The 16,645-nt window shown below is 40.8% G+C and overlaps 1 protein-coding gene across 1 annotated transcript in view; it reads right to left on the reverse strand.

Annotated features, from left to right (window-relative positions):
* The window catches only part of Satb2 (SATB homeobox 2), a 172,019-nt gene that overhangs the window by 140,486 nt on the left and 14,888 nt on the right, over window positions 1–16,645 (reverse strand). The window contains exon 3 of the mRNA XM_028765750.1: window positions 8,101–8,277. Within this exon, the coding sequence (XP_028621583.1) occupies window positions 8,101–8,277 (177 nt within the window). The remainder of the gene's footprint in view (window positions 1–8,100; window positions 8,278–16,645) is intronic.

Below are 16,645 nucleotides of genomic sequence, written 5' to 3' on the forward strand. Positions count from 1 at the left end.
GGTATTTCATGAAACCAGAGGAAAGCTTGTGTGTTTCCTCATGTTGACACTCAAATAGTTTCACCAATTACAGCCACTCCAAGAAGAAGTGTCACATATTCTAAAACCCCAACTTCAGACCCATTAGAATTTTCCCAGCTACAACAAAAAGCCTACTGTTGTGCCTACTCAGATGCCCCCTACCACCCTTTTTCTTGTCTGGTTCCTATGAAACCCAGTCAAGGTGCTCATGTGTGACCAAGCGGCCAGCTCACCAGGGACTTTTCTTTTGTCACACTTCAGAGCTGCCCAAAGCAAGGGACAAGTCACACCTTTCTGACACTACATGGCTAAGTGAACAGCCATGGAACTGAGATTCCATCAGAACACAGAAATGTCCAGAGATGCTGGACAAAATAGACATGCAAAACACAGAATGCTGAACTCACACAATTTCACAAAGAACTAACTGAAATTGTGGGCTTTCAACATGACTATCATTCTCCAAAGGAGAAGAAAAAATATGGAGGGAGTTTTAAAAAGACAGTTTAAATAGTAAAATCCAACATGAATAGCAAATGCACTTTACTTAGAGTTGGAAAACGACGGTGTCCAAACAAAGACTGAGACCTGTACTGATGGGACGCCTTAAAGGATTTAGCTAAGAGGAGGCAGCATTATGAAACCATATGGACGTGTATTAAGGAATAATGAGTTCCTTGACAGAATCTGCTGCATCTTAAAGCACAGACAGACCTAGATCCTAAGCAAATGACTCAATCTTGTACTTAAAATCCATACACATAAAGAGGAGGTTACACTTTACAATAGAATAAAAATCAAATATAATTATCACCAATATCAAGCTATATGCTTCTCATTTATAATCCATTATAGCCAGCTATACTCATGAAACACTGGAGAGTATGCAATAGGAAGTGAATAATATACAAAATTATAAAGGAAGAATAAGCGAAGCTGGTCAGCTACTGAATTATTAAATAAAGGCTATCTGTCTTTGAGGTCAATTTGTTTCACCTAGATCATTTGAATCATTTCACACAAGCAACGGAGCCCAGAAGTCATGTGATCAGCCCCCCTTCTGGTCATGGATTTCATCTGCTATGTAGCCAAGTTAGCCTTAAAGTACAATCCTACATGCACTTCCTAAGTGTGAGGATTAAAAGCACTGGGCTACCATATATGGCTGGATTTTTAAAAGTATGTACCCAAATGAAATTTCAAGGACATATAAAAAGTAAAGTCAGCCCTACATTTTCTGTCCTTAATAGTTTGTCAAAGTGACAGGGTCTCATGTATACCAGGCTGACCTTGATCTCTCTACGTAGATGGATGACCCTGAGCTGTAGATGGATGACCCTGAGCTTCGGAACATTCCACCTCGAACTCCCAAGTGCTGGGTTACAGGTGTGTATACCACTCCTACTTTGGGCAGTGCAAGGAATGAACCCAGGACTTTGTGCATACTAAGCAAACACTCTACATCCCCAGTCCTCATCCCCAGTGGTTTTAACCAAGCACTATGTACTAAACTGCTAGGCATCCAAGTTGGGTAGAGTCTCAGCCTATCCTACTTTACATGTAGATAATATTTTTATCAGTTGACTTTTACATAAGCCATAATTATATACTTACAAATGTAAAATAGCACACATTATAACAAAATAAATAGGGATACAAAGCTATAAATATTTATATTAGATATTTAATCTTAACTATATGGTGGACAAGGAAATAAGATGTCATTTTCTTCTTGGCATTTACTTACAGGGAGTGTTTCACAGTTTGTCATGTGCATGTGAGTGCAGAGATGCACACATATGTGAAAACTCACAGTTATGCAGCAGGATAGGGCCGCATGGCAGGAAGAGTGTTAAAAATGTATGACATCCCAGCCAACACTGTTCCGGGGGAGAGCTAAGGTGGGGCTATGGCAACTTGAGGTACCTTTTTGTTATTCTGGGGACAGATTTGTTTAAGAAGCTCATTTGTTAAAAGTTTGCTCCAAGATCTTCTAAATATGAACCATTTTCAATATGCTGTTATAAGAGGGGTAGACACTCAAAAATCTCTCAAACATAAGAGCTTAATCAAAGAAACAAAAGTGGAAGAGGAAAAAAAGGAGCCAAGACATGCCAAGCCATGGGAGACCGGTCCACTGTAAACCACACGTCCTTTCAGATTCTCCCTCAAAGGGTGTGAATTTCTGAACCCTTTATGAGATTATAAATGAGCTCACTAAGTGTCCCTTTGAAATCGTATTTGAAGAAATTTTAGGATCAGAGTTTGCATTAAGTTTAGCCAAGAAAGAAAGAAAGAAAGAAAGAAAGAAAGAAAGAAAGAAAGAAAGAAAGAAAGAAAGAAAGACTGACTCTGAATCAAGGCAACAAATGAGAATTCTAGGATGTCTTTAATGTGAGTATAAAGAAAAGCCATATAATCAAAAGGCCTTAGTTGAAATATCAAGCATGTATCACTTATAGATGTATATGACTCATGATTTGAATAGCTCAGCACAGGCTCATCAACAAAGATTCCATTTCTACTTTAACAGCTAAATCATGAATGAAACTGACTTCATGATACAGTAGAGAAAAAATCCTTTGTGGGTAAGATTTAGTGAAGTACAATATTCAAAAACCATGTTTGAGGCCATGAGATGGCTGAGCAGGAAAAAGCACTCGCACCAAGTCAGATAGCCTGAATTCTATTCCCACAAGAATAGAACAGAGCCCACAAGGTAGAAGGAGAAAATCAATTCTTGAAAGCTGTCCTGTGATCTTCATCCATGCACTATGGCACGCATACAGACACAAAATAAGTAGATGTAAAAATTAAAATTAAATAAACAAAAAAACCTTCTTTCATCCATTTAGCACATGCACAAAACTGTGCGTCTCACACTATACTGTGCACCTTAGGTCCTTTATAAGGGAATGATGGAGTTTCCAGCTTCCGCAGATCTACCTATGGAATAAGAAAGCAAGCTAACACTTTAGGGCATATATGTTACTCCAGGCTCCTATGTAAATAGCTCAGGTTCTTCTGTCTATTCTTCCAAATGACTGCTAGTGACTGATGTCAGCACAAGCCAGTTTATTGCCTGAGACAGAAAGAGCTTTACCACATTAAAAACCAAAGCCAGAGAGGAAGACCCTGAAAACACTGTAAGGAACTGACAAATGTCGGTTTCTCTTATGAAGCAAAGATTTCGAGGACACTTAATGCCTGTGTCCGACCTTGCTATCTGCTTCCAACAATAGACAACAAGGAACTCTTGCAAATTTTTAAGCAGTAACAACTTAACTAAGCACCAAACATAAATTAAATTAACATTATAATATTAATAAAATAAATAAATTCAGTCTAAAAATAAGTAAATTAGCACCAAACAAATAAATTGTACATATATTTGTAGTCTCTCAATATTACTGTGGTATATTTCTGAGCTCAGAGGGTCAAAAAACAACTGAACAGTTCTACATGCTTAATTTCTTATATATAATCGAGCAAATGTAAGCTCATTGAAAAGAACATTTTCCCTCCATCTCTTTACTTCCAAAAGTTGAAAGAGCACTAACTTGTGACAGGCATTAAAGATGAGGAGTTAGCTGGACTCTAGCCTGATTCTACATCTGCTGAGGTTCATCCCTGGCTCAGAGCCTTCAGGTACATCACTGGGCTTGCCACCTCAGGTCCCCACCTATTAGCCTATGCCCCAGCGATAATGGCTGCTCTCTCTTCCTTTGCCTCAGCTTCCGTATGTAGAATGGAAAACATTGGGTAACTTAACTGCCTTCCTTCAAAGGACTGCTATGCTGACTAACGGAACCAGGACACACACCACCGTATCTCCCAGCACGGTGTCTGATACAGCACTTGCTCAACTGCTCTGAGCATCATTATGCTGAGAAATTGTTTATCTCATTCCCAAGGGTGAAAACAGCATGCTGGTTCTTTCCTAATCTCCCACTGGACAAGGCAGCAGAGACGTACCTGTTTAATGTATGAGTGTCCGAGTTTACAGATAGGAACAAAGGAACTACTTAACAAAACATGGGAGTATGGAAGTAACAACTTCCTACCTATTCAGAGAATTCGAGAAGGAAGTAGAATTTATACTTATTTTCATTCTCATTAGAAGAAAAGGAATCCTCCATAATCCTACACCCACACCATTTACAGATAATGTACTTTATTTGACTTTCTTCTCTGCACATATGTGAAATTTTATGTAATTGAGGCTACTTGGCACCATGGTTGAGTCACATAACATTTACTAAATAAAATTTTCTGTGCCATTAAAAAATCATTTCAAATCACTTCACAAATGTAATTATTGCAAGATAAATGAGAAACAGTGATTAGTACACCCCTTCTGAAACATACAGTCTTGACAACAAAGATAACTGGCTAAGGGGGGCTGTCACTTACTTATTGTTTAGTGTGTATTTTTAAATAAAAATCTACCAGACAGAAGTACAATTTAGAGATTGAAGAAATAGCTCAGCTGTTAGGAGCGCCTGCTCCTCTGATCCAGGATTGGGTTCAGTGCCCAGGATCTACATGGTGGCTTACAACCATCCATAAGTCCAGTTCCAAGGAATCTGATTCCTCTGACTTCTACAGGCAGTAAGATGCATGTAGTGGATATACATATTTGCAGGCAAAACATTCATATGCATAAAATAAAATGTTCAATTAATTTTATTTTTTAAATTAATGAGTGAAGAACACTATAAGTAAAATGGCCATTTGCAAATTAAGTTGGTTATGCACAGTGGGACACCATCTTGCCACAGCAGCTGTCTCCTATCAAAGCCATCCTGTTGGCAAGTAAGATTGCTGGGTGACCAGTGACTAAAGAGTCTCCGGATAGTGTGGGAGCTTCGTGGATGCTACAGAAAGCCTCGTGGGACAAAGTCAAAAGGTTGGCAGAGGAACAATAAAAAGAATGGCAAGTTTAAGATGAGGGGAAGGAGGCTCTGACAACCCCCCACATTCTCTTTTCAATTACTCTAAGACCTCTGATGCAGAGACAGGGGCTCACAGCGTGTCAGACAGTGCAGGTGTGTGCACTGAGACCTCTGTCTACCAATCCAGCTTTGTACATATGTTCAATAGCAGATCAGATGAACCCTACGTCTCACTGAGAGTCACACAGTTAGTGGTGTGTTGGTAAATGGAAAGTATAAGTCAACTAGAAACATAGCTCCCATGATTTATGACAGTGTCTGGTGCCTTTTTCTCTAGTGCCAATATTCAGCATTTTAATAAATATTTTGCAAATGTGGGCTGGGGAATCCCTGGACTCTGTTTCAATAGAATTTCTATTACCCTTTAGAAGCAAATAAGTAAAAATCTTTGCAGCTCACCTGGAGGGAATACCCTCTCAGAGAAAGAAATTGACAATCTCGTGCTTACAGAAGCATGGGTAAGCCCCTGATTGGGACTTGATGGGTACAGCCCTGCCTGGGAGCATCATCCCAAAATCACACTGCAAACATGTTTGCACTTCTACTGCTCTCCTAAGTCAATCACCAAGAACCTTCTCTGGCCATGTCAAAATGAAAAATCCTTTTCCAAGAGCACCAATTTTTTAAAAGGTACAAACAACCCACTATCCCTGCAGCTCGGGTGTCCTTCACACTTCCAGCACAGGAATACAAAACTCAGAGACACCGCAGTATTTCCTTTGTCATTGGATTGGCCAGAAGGTTCCCTTGACTCCCCTACTTTGGGAAAATTACAAAAGTGTGGGAGAAAAAAACAAAGAAAACAGAAACTGCATACATAAAGCCTTCTGCCTCAGTCACAAGACAACATGTGCACGCCCATCTCTTCTACTAGACTAGCGGTGCTATGTGTCCAATTCATGAAAAACCTGACTCGTAAAGCACATAAAACACACCACTCAAGTTGTGCGACGTAGGCAGCAGGCTGCATGCTCCCCTTCGCCTCGGTGACAACCGAGACCTAATACAGCCTTTCAGGGGAACGAATGACCCTGCTTTTCCATCTACCCTAAACATCTTCCAACCATCTGAATGACAAGAAAAATCTAATATATTTATTCCAAAAACGTTATTCAAGATTTTCCACTTAGCCATAAAAGAGTATTTAACCTTCTAATCATCAAAATGACAAAAAAGGATACACCTTTTAAAAATATGAACAATTCTAAGTTTTCCCATTTATTCAAAACAGGTCATCAGCATAAGAAAAAAACAAGCAAATTCTGATATTTTTGTAACTCTGTAGGGTTTATAGTGATAAACCTTCTTTTCCCCACAACATAATCTAGACAGTATTTTTGATAAGTTGATTCACCTTAACCAAAAAAATAACAAATATATATAATATGTATTATTTTTTAAGCTTAGTTTTCAGAAACTTTAAGCAAGCAAATAGTTACTTTTGGCTTGCCCCCTCCTTATGCTCTACAGCAGACAGCAGTCACTGCTTGCTTGCAGGGCTCATCTTGGAGTGGAGTTTCTCAGTTCACATCACTGAGAGTCGGTGGAGTTCCCTGGTGTAGATTTCCTGAGAGTCCCTTCCTTAGCTTGTGCCAAGAATCAAATCTTGGCCACTTAGCGCTCTGTGTTCCACATATGATCTCATGATGCACTGAGCAGCCATGCTAACTGAGATAGATAGCCCTGTCAAACAGCAAGCTCGAATGCCAGAATGCAAGCAGTAGGATACAGTGACCTTTACGTTCGAAGGAAAAATAGCCCTAAAAGGGCATGAAAGTTTTCGGGACTGGGCAACACTTCTTTTAATTCATTTGGACACTAAAATAAAAGAAGCGGTGTTCAATATACAATTTGTTGGGAATCAAAGCCTGAATCCCTCACACAGAAAGAAAGTTTTCAAGGAAAAAAAGAAAACTATCCTTTATTATGCTGCTAGGAAAGCAGTGGACTCCACAGTTCAGCTGCCGTCTCTGCACCGAGCCTGGCCAAGGGCAGGTTTCTGCACTGAGACACACAGGACATGGACGTAGAGTACACTCACCTGGGAAAATATGTTTGACCACCTTGGTAAAACTACTCTATAATTTAAACAAAGTCTACCTTTTATAAAGCACCAATGTGCATATAGAATCAGAGGGAAGAGCTTCAAAGTCTGAGACTCTATCTCAGTTTGTGTAGCTCTATCTTCACCTGATCTCCCCTTGTTATCTTACCAGAAGCACTGAAGCCAACGGATCTCTCAAGAATGACATGAAGCCACATTCAAGACATAGCAAGAAATCTTGGGAATCACAACAACGTTAAGGTACGAATGATGACAGGAAATTAGCATATAAAGTGAGACAGGGATGTTATGAATGTCTCACCTTTATTTATAACTATTACCATAAACTATGTGATTCAGTCATTTCATCTGAAAAACAAGGACAATAATTCTACAGGCTCAAGTTTTCTTTCCCCATTATTCAAGGTTTGAGGAATACTGTTATTATTTGTTTTGCTGCATCTTTGGCATAACAGAACAATGGACTAGGCTTTGGAAAGAAACAAGAGAAGCTCACATAAACTCCCTGGGATTATCAATATAACAATGCAACTTTAGTAGTTAATTGAATAGGTAAAAATGAGTGATTACAAAGAAACTGATTTTTTTAAATGAATGGACTTCATCAAAACTGTAGAACAGTTTTGAAAGGTACAAAAGGATAAGATGCAACTCTGTTTTCTGTTTAATTAAACCCTGATGGCAAACTGCGGAAACCATAAACCCACGGCAGTAAACAAATAAATTTCATATGCTTAGAAATCATATATCCAAGTTTGGGTAAGTCAGGGGGCAAATATCTCATCACTGAGCCCGAAAACACCAATTTGCTGACTTAACAAAAATAACAGAATTACAAATGCAAAAACATGACAATTGCTTTAAAATACAAGTCAGTTTGGGTGGCTTTCAAGGCACTGGACAAATCCTTCACAGAACAAGAAAACAAGATCCTGCATGATTTTTGAGGCCTGCTGTCAGGTACAGCATCCAACAATCGCTTCACAGCTCTTTTTGGAAAAACCAATACTTCCTCAGATCACACAGGAGGCTAGGAAGGAAAGAGAGAGGAAGAAATACCTTGGGCCTGAGCTGCAGAGCTGTGGGAATACCCCAGGGCCAGGAGCGCGGTCTCCACCAGCTGGCTAAAAAGCACATCTTTTCGCACCAAGACGAACTCAGCATGCTCTTCTCGATTGTCGTATTCAAGAGAGCCATCCAACTGCTCTACCACACAGAAGACTGGAATCATCAGACCTGGGAAGACACAATCCGACAGCAGAACATGGTGTTACAAGGCAATCAGAACCACAGGACGAGAAAAAGGGACGGGACAGTTCTCAAAGTTAGTATGCTAGGATCACACATACAGTTCAGGATGAACAGCCTGATAGTTATGTGCCCTGTGCAAGGCTTTGGGTGAGGAGAGCTGGATCTTCTCTATAATGACAGTCCTGTTGCAGCAGCATTGCTGAGGAGAGGGGCGGGAGATCTCAAACTACAGTGATCAAAAGGTCAGCTACACTCGGAGGTGTCTTAGCACATAGCCAGGTCAAGGTGACCTTATGACCTCTAATGTCTGTCTTATCAAGACAGGTCATCTCTGGTTTTGTCCAGAAATGTATTTCAATGCTGCTGGTCTATAGCACCCAGTAGGGAGGCATGTTAGATTTCCAGGCCTGAAAGGCTATGTGAGTGTATACAGGAAAGTCACCGGGACTTCAAAAGCAGTTCTCTTCTAGGATTCAGTAGACAACTCATCAAGCTGGCTTGAAAAAAGTACAGATCATGAAAACCTCAACTGATGTTGAACTAATATAAAACATACAGCTAAATGCAAACTTCATTTCCTTGGAATTATTTCATACACAAACACGAGTTATCCCTGGACAGAATACTTTTTAGTGTTTGCAGATAAAAAAAATAAATAAACGACCCTAAAGAATAAAGCAAATTAGTCTATTTGAAAACTCTGTTGAAATTGGTTGTCACCGAAATATTTCTCTGCTTTGTATCAAAGTGTGAAAAGCCTAAAAAGTGTTTAATTCACTAAACAGTTTTTAAACTAATTTTTTTTTATTTTTTAAAAAAAGTCACACAGACATTTAAATCTAAACATAGCAGACAAAAGAAGATCAAAGATTTACCAGTGGACAAGTGATAAACATGGACTCTACCCTGCGTAATTCACACAAATTAGTACGTTATGGAATGAGAGTCTGCTCTGAGTCTTTTCTTTGTGTAACAAAACACAAAAGCTATGAAGGAGGCATAGGCAGGCAGAGGGAGGGTGGGAAGAGTGTGATGGCCTTAGTACTGGCACTCCATAATGAAAACAAGACCCCTGTAACATGACTGGGGACAGGCCCAATGCACAGATGTATAGAAGGCTTAAAGCAGCTGTCCATGCCCTAACCCCAGATGCCTCCTGACTCACTGGGATCTGGAAAGCAGAGGTGAAAAGCAAGCACTCTGCAGACTCCTGGGCCGTAGACTCAGGGTTTTGTTCTAAAGATAATACAATGGTACAACTGGTTCCCATGTGCTAATTATTATTATTAAAGATAATAAGTATTGGGTATAATTATTAAATATCATTATTAACAATAATAATACTCATTAAGAATTGCTATCATTAAAGATCTTAGTAATTATTATTAAGCCTGAGCAACAGCCCAGCGTGTCTCACCACACCACACTTGGGGCAACCCTTGACTCCACCATTACACCCCACAGAAAACTCATCCTTAGTACAGCTCCACGGAAAATGCAAGGTAGCAGTGAGGCAGGTCAAATTTTAGGCAAAGGAGGTGATTTAGTGTAGTGCTTCATAGTGCTGTTTTCCTTGGTAACCATCACTAGTCTATGAAGTATTTGTTTATGGGAGATTATTCCCAAATACATTAAGATACATAATGAATAATATGAATTAGACATCTCCCACATTATCTTCCTATCATTCATTTGTATAGCATTTATTGATTGCACCTACTATGTGTCAGGTATCACCCACCACTCCATAGATACAGATAAGAACAAGTCTGCTATGGCTTCTGCCCACACTGTAGCTGGAAGCACTGTAAAACCTTTCTAAGCAAGCATAATGGCATTTTATACAGCCCATCCAGGAGAGCCCTTCCCGGCAGGGAATAGCCCCATTTAGACCTTTTAACTCTTACATACTGGTATATGATCTTTGTCAAAGGAAGCAGGCTCATTGCTACCTCTAGTGATTTAAGCATATGCTCACACACAGCCACGTAGCCAGTAGTGCCATAAGCTGCCTAATACCTGTGTCTACAGAGGTTTCAGTGCTGAAAATCCATGTGCAGTTCCTAATGTCAACATGTACATGTCACACATCTGGGGACCACAGATAAGGCCTTTAAATGAATCTAGCTACTCTATAAGCTAGCATTCACCCATGACTAAGTAAGTCTGGACTGGCTGAAAAGGTCCTATTAATTTCAAAGTAACAGTTAAATACAAAATACAACATAAAATCTGAGGTGTCTCTAACATGTAAGACACTAATATTTTATAACTCTCAATATGGGAAAGCTATTTCCTAAACATTTTAGTTTGTGATTGGAGGGAACAACTGTTGGCTAGCACAATAGCAGTGACTCCTTCTAGTCAAAAGCAACCGCCAATCCCCTTACACATCTCCCCTACCTAAAAAATAAGATGGCTGAGAGCTTGCTGTAAGAACAAAGACCAGAGTTCAGATGCCCAGCAATATAAAGCCATATCCAGTGGCACATGTGTCTGTGACTGCAGCACTGAGGGCCGGGAGGCAGGAGGATCCTGGGCTTACTAGCCAGCCAGCTTAGCCAAAATGGCAAGCTCCTGGTTTAACGGGATACCCTGCCTCCAAAAGTAAGGTGGAAAATGACAGAGGAAATTCCTGATACCAACTTCAAACCTATATATGCATGCACACGCACACTGCACACACACATGCACGCTCACTTGAGCACACACACACAATGGGTACACATAGGCATGCACATGCACGCATGGACAATGGATACACAGACACACATACATACATACATACACACACACACACACTCACACACACACATACATACACAGGTTCACAGATATTGAAATAGGCTGTAGTCCATCACTAGAAAAATTAATCTTTTTACTAGTCCTTGATTGATTCAACAGTTATAGTTTTATAACACAATTCTATTTTTAACCAAAAAAAAAAAAAAAGATATAAAAACCTGATGCAATTACTAATGAAAATGGTGAAATAAGTGAAAAATAGCAAACTGGTGTAATTGAAGTTAAAATTAAGGCATGGGCCTCAAAAGGCTTTGAAAACAGGTCTTCCCCAGGGAAGCACAACACACGGCAAGAAGAAATGTGTACCTCACAAAGAAGTAACTCCTCAGCTGGTCCCACTACTGTCTTCGAGCAAAGGAAGAAGAGAGAAAAAGAAAGGTAGGGCATTTACAAAATGCTTCAAAAATAAATTTAACAGTGGCAAGAATGAAGCAATTGCAATAAAAAAGCAGCAGCATAAAGTTAAACACAGTTATAAGTTCTAAAGGGTCACAAGAAAGAGAAAATAAAAGGAACCCTCGGGCTCCAGCCCAGTATTTGAGCTTACGGCATTATTTTTCTTTTATTGTTGCACAGACCCATTTCCAGATGATCAAGTGGAGAACTTTGGACCTTTTGATCATAAGCCTTGTTAAGCCTTTTACAATTGCTGGAGGTAGGCAGGTAGTTTAATCTGAAGACAGGCACTTGGGCCCCAGCCATTTACTAAAAATCATGACTAGTTCGGGCAAGCAGGACATATGCTGTCCTCTGTCATTGCAGACAGGAAACAGGGCTCTTTCCCCTAGAGACGAGTGCTTGCCTGCTATCTGTTAGGACACTGAAACGGCCATGTTCATTGTCATAGTTCTGAAGGAGGGCATGCATCCTAAAAAGCCATGGCTCCAGCCTCTGTAGCAACCATGGCTATGTGAACACACCGGTGGGAAGATAGTTAGATGTTATGAAAAGCCCTGGGGTGGAAGGCAGGCGGCCCTGGAGTCAAACAAATCCTGCCCCTGTCATTCTACCTGAGTCACTGACTGTTCATAAGTCTGTGAAGCTCTCCAAGACTCAAATTCTCCCATCTGAAATGCAAATGATTGTGTGTGTGTGTGTGTGTGTGTGTGGTGTGTGCATGTGCAATACATCTAGGTCATCTGAGATGCGGCTCTCAAACACTGCTACTTGTTTTCTTTTCTAAGTATGAGTACTAATGCCATTTTACAGGTGGAGGGTGGGGGGGGCAATCATTTCTTCAATACTTTTCAGTAAGCAATGTTCATGACACTAAAAAGTATTTCTTCAAATAAAAATAACAGTAATACTGATTGAATAACCTATCACTGAATGACCTAATGAAACTAGTAATCACTGGATGGTTTATTATACAAACAAGAATAACTGACAACATTCAATGCGCTATAGCAAAAAGCACGGCCTTGAGTGTCTCCTCTTCAACTGAAACATGCTGATAAGTATAAAAGACACTCGATTTTAATGACTTACTACCAAAAAGAAAGTAACAAAAGTAAATGTATTATAAACATTTTTTAGAATATGAATTGCATGTAGAAATAATATTTGAACAAACTGAATTAAATGGATTGTTAAAACTGTTATCTGTTTCTTTAGCTTGTTTTAAGTGGGGCCGTTAGGCATCACACATGTGCCTTATATTTTCTGTGAGATAATATGCCACCACAAGCAATCTGCCAAATTACAAACACACACAATGGCTTTTCGAAAACAGAAAAAAACTCAGTATAAACTGATAGTAAGACAAGTCCATGGTTGTCCAGAGCACTTCCTGCCCCACCCCTCAGAGGTGAGGATCTCGCCTTTGAGTTCAAGATCTGAGTTGACTTAAGAACAAAAGCCATTCTCTGTTTACCTCAGACAGTCAAACGTGTTTGCCTCTACAGTAAGCTAGCCATAGACAGTCATTCGATCCCTAACACTGGGAATCCTACATCTTTACTAAGCTCTCCCACTTCCTTTTCCTGGTCAAGATCTTCAAGGAATTCTCTCTTGCTGGCATGGACAAAAGGAGATATAATCTCCAGCTCTCTGAGGGGTTAACCTCAGCAAGGAGAGATGGACATTGTTAGGCCAGAAGCACAGGTTCTTCACAGCAGGAGGTTGCCACCTAAACTGGGTGGAATCAGCCCACCCATCACTTTACAGTCTGGCCCACCATGTAACCTTTACCTTTTCCTCATATTTACCACATGAGAAGGTTCTCATCCACCTCAGCTAATAAATCAAGAGTCTGAAAGGACCAGAAAACGATACAGCCAAGGAAGAGCAGCAACTCAGCCCGTCTAAATCCCACATTCTCCTTTGAAAATAATACCCCAGACCCCACCCACAGGGACCTGACAACTTGCCCTGATAGCTAACAACCCTTTCCACTTGCTATCCCCTCCAGGAGGCCTGGGCAACTGAATTTTTTGAGGACTCCCATTTATGGGGGCAGGGCTAGGCCTGAAACAACTTCAGAATAGAACTCCCATTCTTCAGGCCCTACAGAGAAAAAGAGAAAAAGACTCCCGCCCAAGGGCTAGACTCCACCCTCGTCCTGGCCCCTTTGTCTTCTGAGTCTACCTATATTCCTGGAGCAGCCACCTGAAGGACGGTAGCTAGTCTGAGGTCACAGCAGGCCTGCCTTTATCCTTTCTGGGGCTCCTAAAACCCACCCACTTCAGGAATGAAGGAAGCCACAGGACCACTCCTTGCTCTATCTCGCACTATCTCCTAAAATTCCAGAGTAACAGAAGATACAAAGGCTGTGCACAGAGCCTCTCCTATCTGTTCTTTGCATAAACTGAACCTGAAGCAAAGTACCACATTCCACAACCTCCATTACCAATAAATCCTACCCCAAACCCTAGAGAGATGGAAGAAATTTAGGAAGCTGACTTAATATAGTCTATTCCTCAAAGACTGGGCTGAAAGGACAGACTATCTTTTTCCTATTACAATTTACGAGAGAAAAATGAAAATATTTGTATAATCTTCTTCTCTGTCTGTCTGTCTGACAGACACACATACATATAGAGAGAAGAGTAGCCTGACATTAATTTTTCTCCTTTTTTTTCCTACCCTAAAACAATAAAGCGCAGTTTGAGAGCCAAGAATCACAACCAGAAACAGAAAACAAAAAGGAACATCATTTACCTCCTGGTTGGGGCCACAGACAAAACTTCAAAATTACCCAAGTGTGTCTTTCCTATAGTAGCTAGCTGGGCCTGTCCTCGCCTTCCCTTCTCTCTCAGGCCCAACCTTCTGAGATTAAGGAAGCCACATTCCAAACCCAGCTGTAGCATGCAGCCCCCCCCCCCCCCCCGTGAGATTAATGGATAAAAAGGTGTGACACTTTAGGGGTGGGGATCTAGCTCAGGGGTAGAACGCTCAGCAAACCTGGATGAGGCCTACTGCTCAATCTCCAGCAACGTTTCTCTCAAAGACAGTACATTTTGCTATTCTAACAGAGAAGACACAGTGTAAAAAAGCACTCCTGGTCCTTCTGTGAACCTCAGGTATACACTCACACAGATTTAAAATGGCTACCTCAGCACTGCAGGCTGTAATGTTATGGGACCATGGTATGCACTCTGTGGGTTACTAGATTGTTTATGGTATGACTGTACCTTCATATTTACTTCCAAATAAGCTTAATTTAGGAGGGGGGGGGGAGATGTCAGAGAGCGTTTTAAAAAAGTAGAAAAAAAATTCATCAATTGTGAGGGTAAAAGAAGTGTGTCACTTGGGTATAAGGGAGTCATTCAAAAGTTCACAGGTCAACCCGGGGTTCTTGAGGTATCCTCATGATACGCCCATTCCAGCATCTCTTCCTGGCTGTTGATCTCATTTGACCCTCACACAGAGGTGGATGGCAGGAAGGTGGAGGTCCACAAAGGGAGGATTACTGTCAGCTCTAAAGAAACAAGCAAAGGCAAACGAAGCCATAAACGTAAATCTGGTTTCTTCGTCACCATGACTTCGGATTGAACACACACACAAATTCTGCCAAGTAAAGTTTCAACAATAAAATCTCTTCAAGCATCCCCCACCCTCCCACCGTCTGGGGAACACAAGGGGTTAAAAATGAAGCAAAATTTTACTCTCAGAGTTATCTGCTGTAAAATCAGATGCTTTTTCAGCCCCCCCGAAGCTGACCCTAACCTTAGAAATAAAATTCGGGATTAGGCCAGGAGAAGATAAGTATGGAGAGTGAACACTGCTTCTCTAAGATTCAGTGTGGGTCTCAAATGGCTGAAAGAAGGACCAGTTGTACATCTGCTTCCAGGCCTGTCCTCAAGTTTAGGAATCATAACTCAATCTGAAGTCAGGACTGCAAGAACTAAGGGTCAATGTACTCTGCTTAACTCTAGGAATTCAGTGGCAGGCTCCAGTTTGAAGGCAGTTTGAAACCACAGCTTCATAGGAGCCCAGGAGGCACGGCTGTGGTAACTTACCTAAATAATAAAGAATGAGCTGCCGAGGCCCAGTTGAACTCTCGGAACTAAACCCCTGGATGTCAGTAACACCTGGCCTGTGGCTGTCTCAGGGAGAGGCCCACTTTTAGACAAATCCCCACTCTACCACACCCCACCTCAAAGCCTGACCTGTGGGATGTCCAAAATAAACAGTGGTTCAGTTTAACAAAATGCTAATTCCACTTAGACATTAATCATCCTCATTAATAAGCAGCGTGGACGGTTCAGCATTGCTGTGAGCCCCTGATACCGTAGTGAGCATCAGGTTACAGGCAGTGCTTTCTAGGAAAGATACAGACACAAGGATTCAGGAACTGGTTTTCCCTAGGGCACAGGAAGCTCGCCAGTCCACGGGGCAATGCGTGTCCACAGTGGGCAGAGGCTGCTGGCATATCAGCATAAGGCATTGTTGTGGATTCTATTTGAGACTGGAAGCTTGCAACACTGGGCTCCAGGGCTGCAGACACCAACCACTAGGCTCACGTTTGGAGAGGCAGGACCATGGCCTACACTGCAGGAAAGCATCTCCTTTAAGTCTGAATATTACAGAAAAGCTCAAACCCACGGCATATTGCTGGAAGATAATTATTTCAAAACTGAACAATTAAAAGTTCTTTTCATAGTTGTTGAAGTGTCCACATCAAAAGATTCAATGATGTATCAAAAGTGATTGTAGCACATTTCAATAATATCAGGATTCTTGTCTCCTGACAAAGTACAATTTGATTCTGCAGGTTTCTGACTGGGTAGATTTTAAGACATGTTTACGAGGACACACATTTGTCATGACCCCTTCTCAATACCCTGACTGCAGAAGCTAGTCACTAGAGCCCCCACTCCTCAAAAGAAGGGAGTCATTAAATCTGCTCCTATACTATTTGCTTCATTATCTCTGGTTTTTAGCTGTCAAAATATTATTTTATCTAATTCAAACAATTTTTTTTAAAAAAATCTTTAATTTCTCCAGTGTAGTGTTAAAGAAAGGTTAACTGTGTTGAGGTTTTTCGAGCAAGGAATTAATAAAGGAATCAAGTGCTCACACTCAATAAGGCAGGACTACCTGTATT

Source organism: Grammomys surdaster, unplaced genomic scaffold, assembly GCF_004785775.1.
Source record: "Grammomys surdaster isolate TR1022 unplaced genomic scaffold, NIH_TR_1.0 165, whole genome shotgun sequence".
NCBI lineage: Eukaryota > Metazoa > Chordata > Mammalia > Rodentia > Muridae > Grammomys > Grammomys surdaster.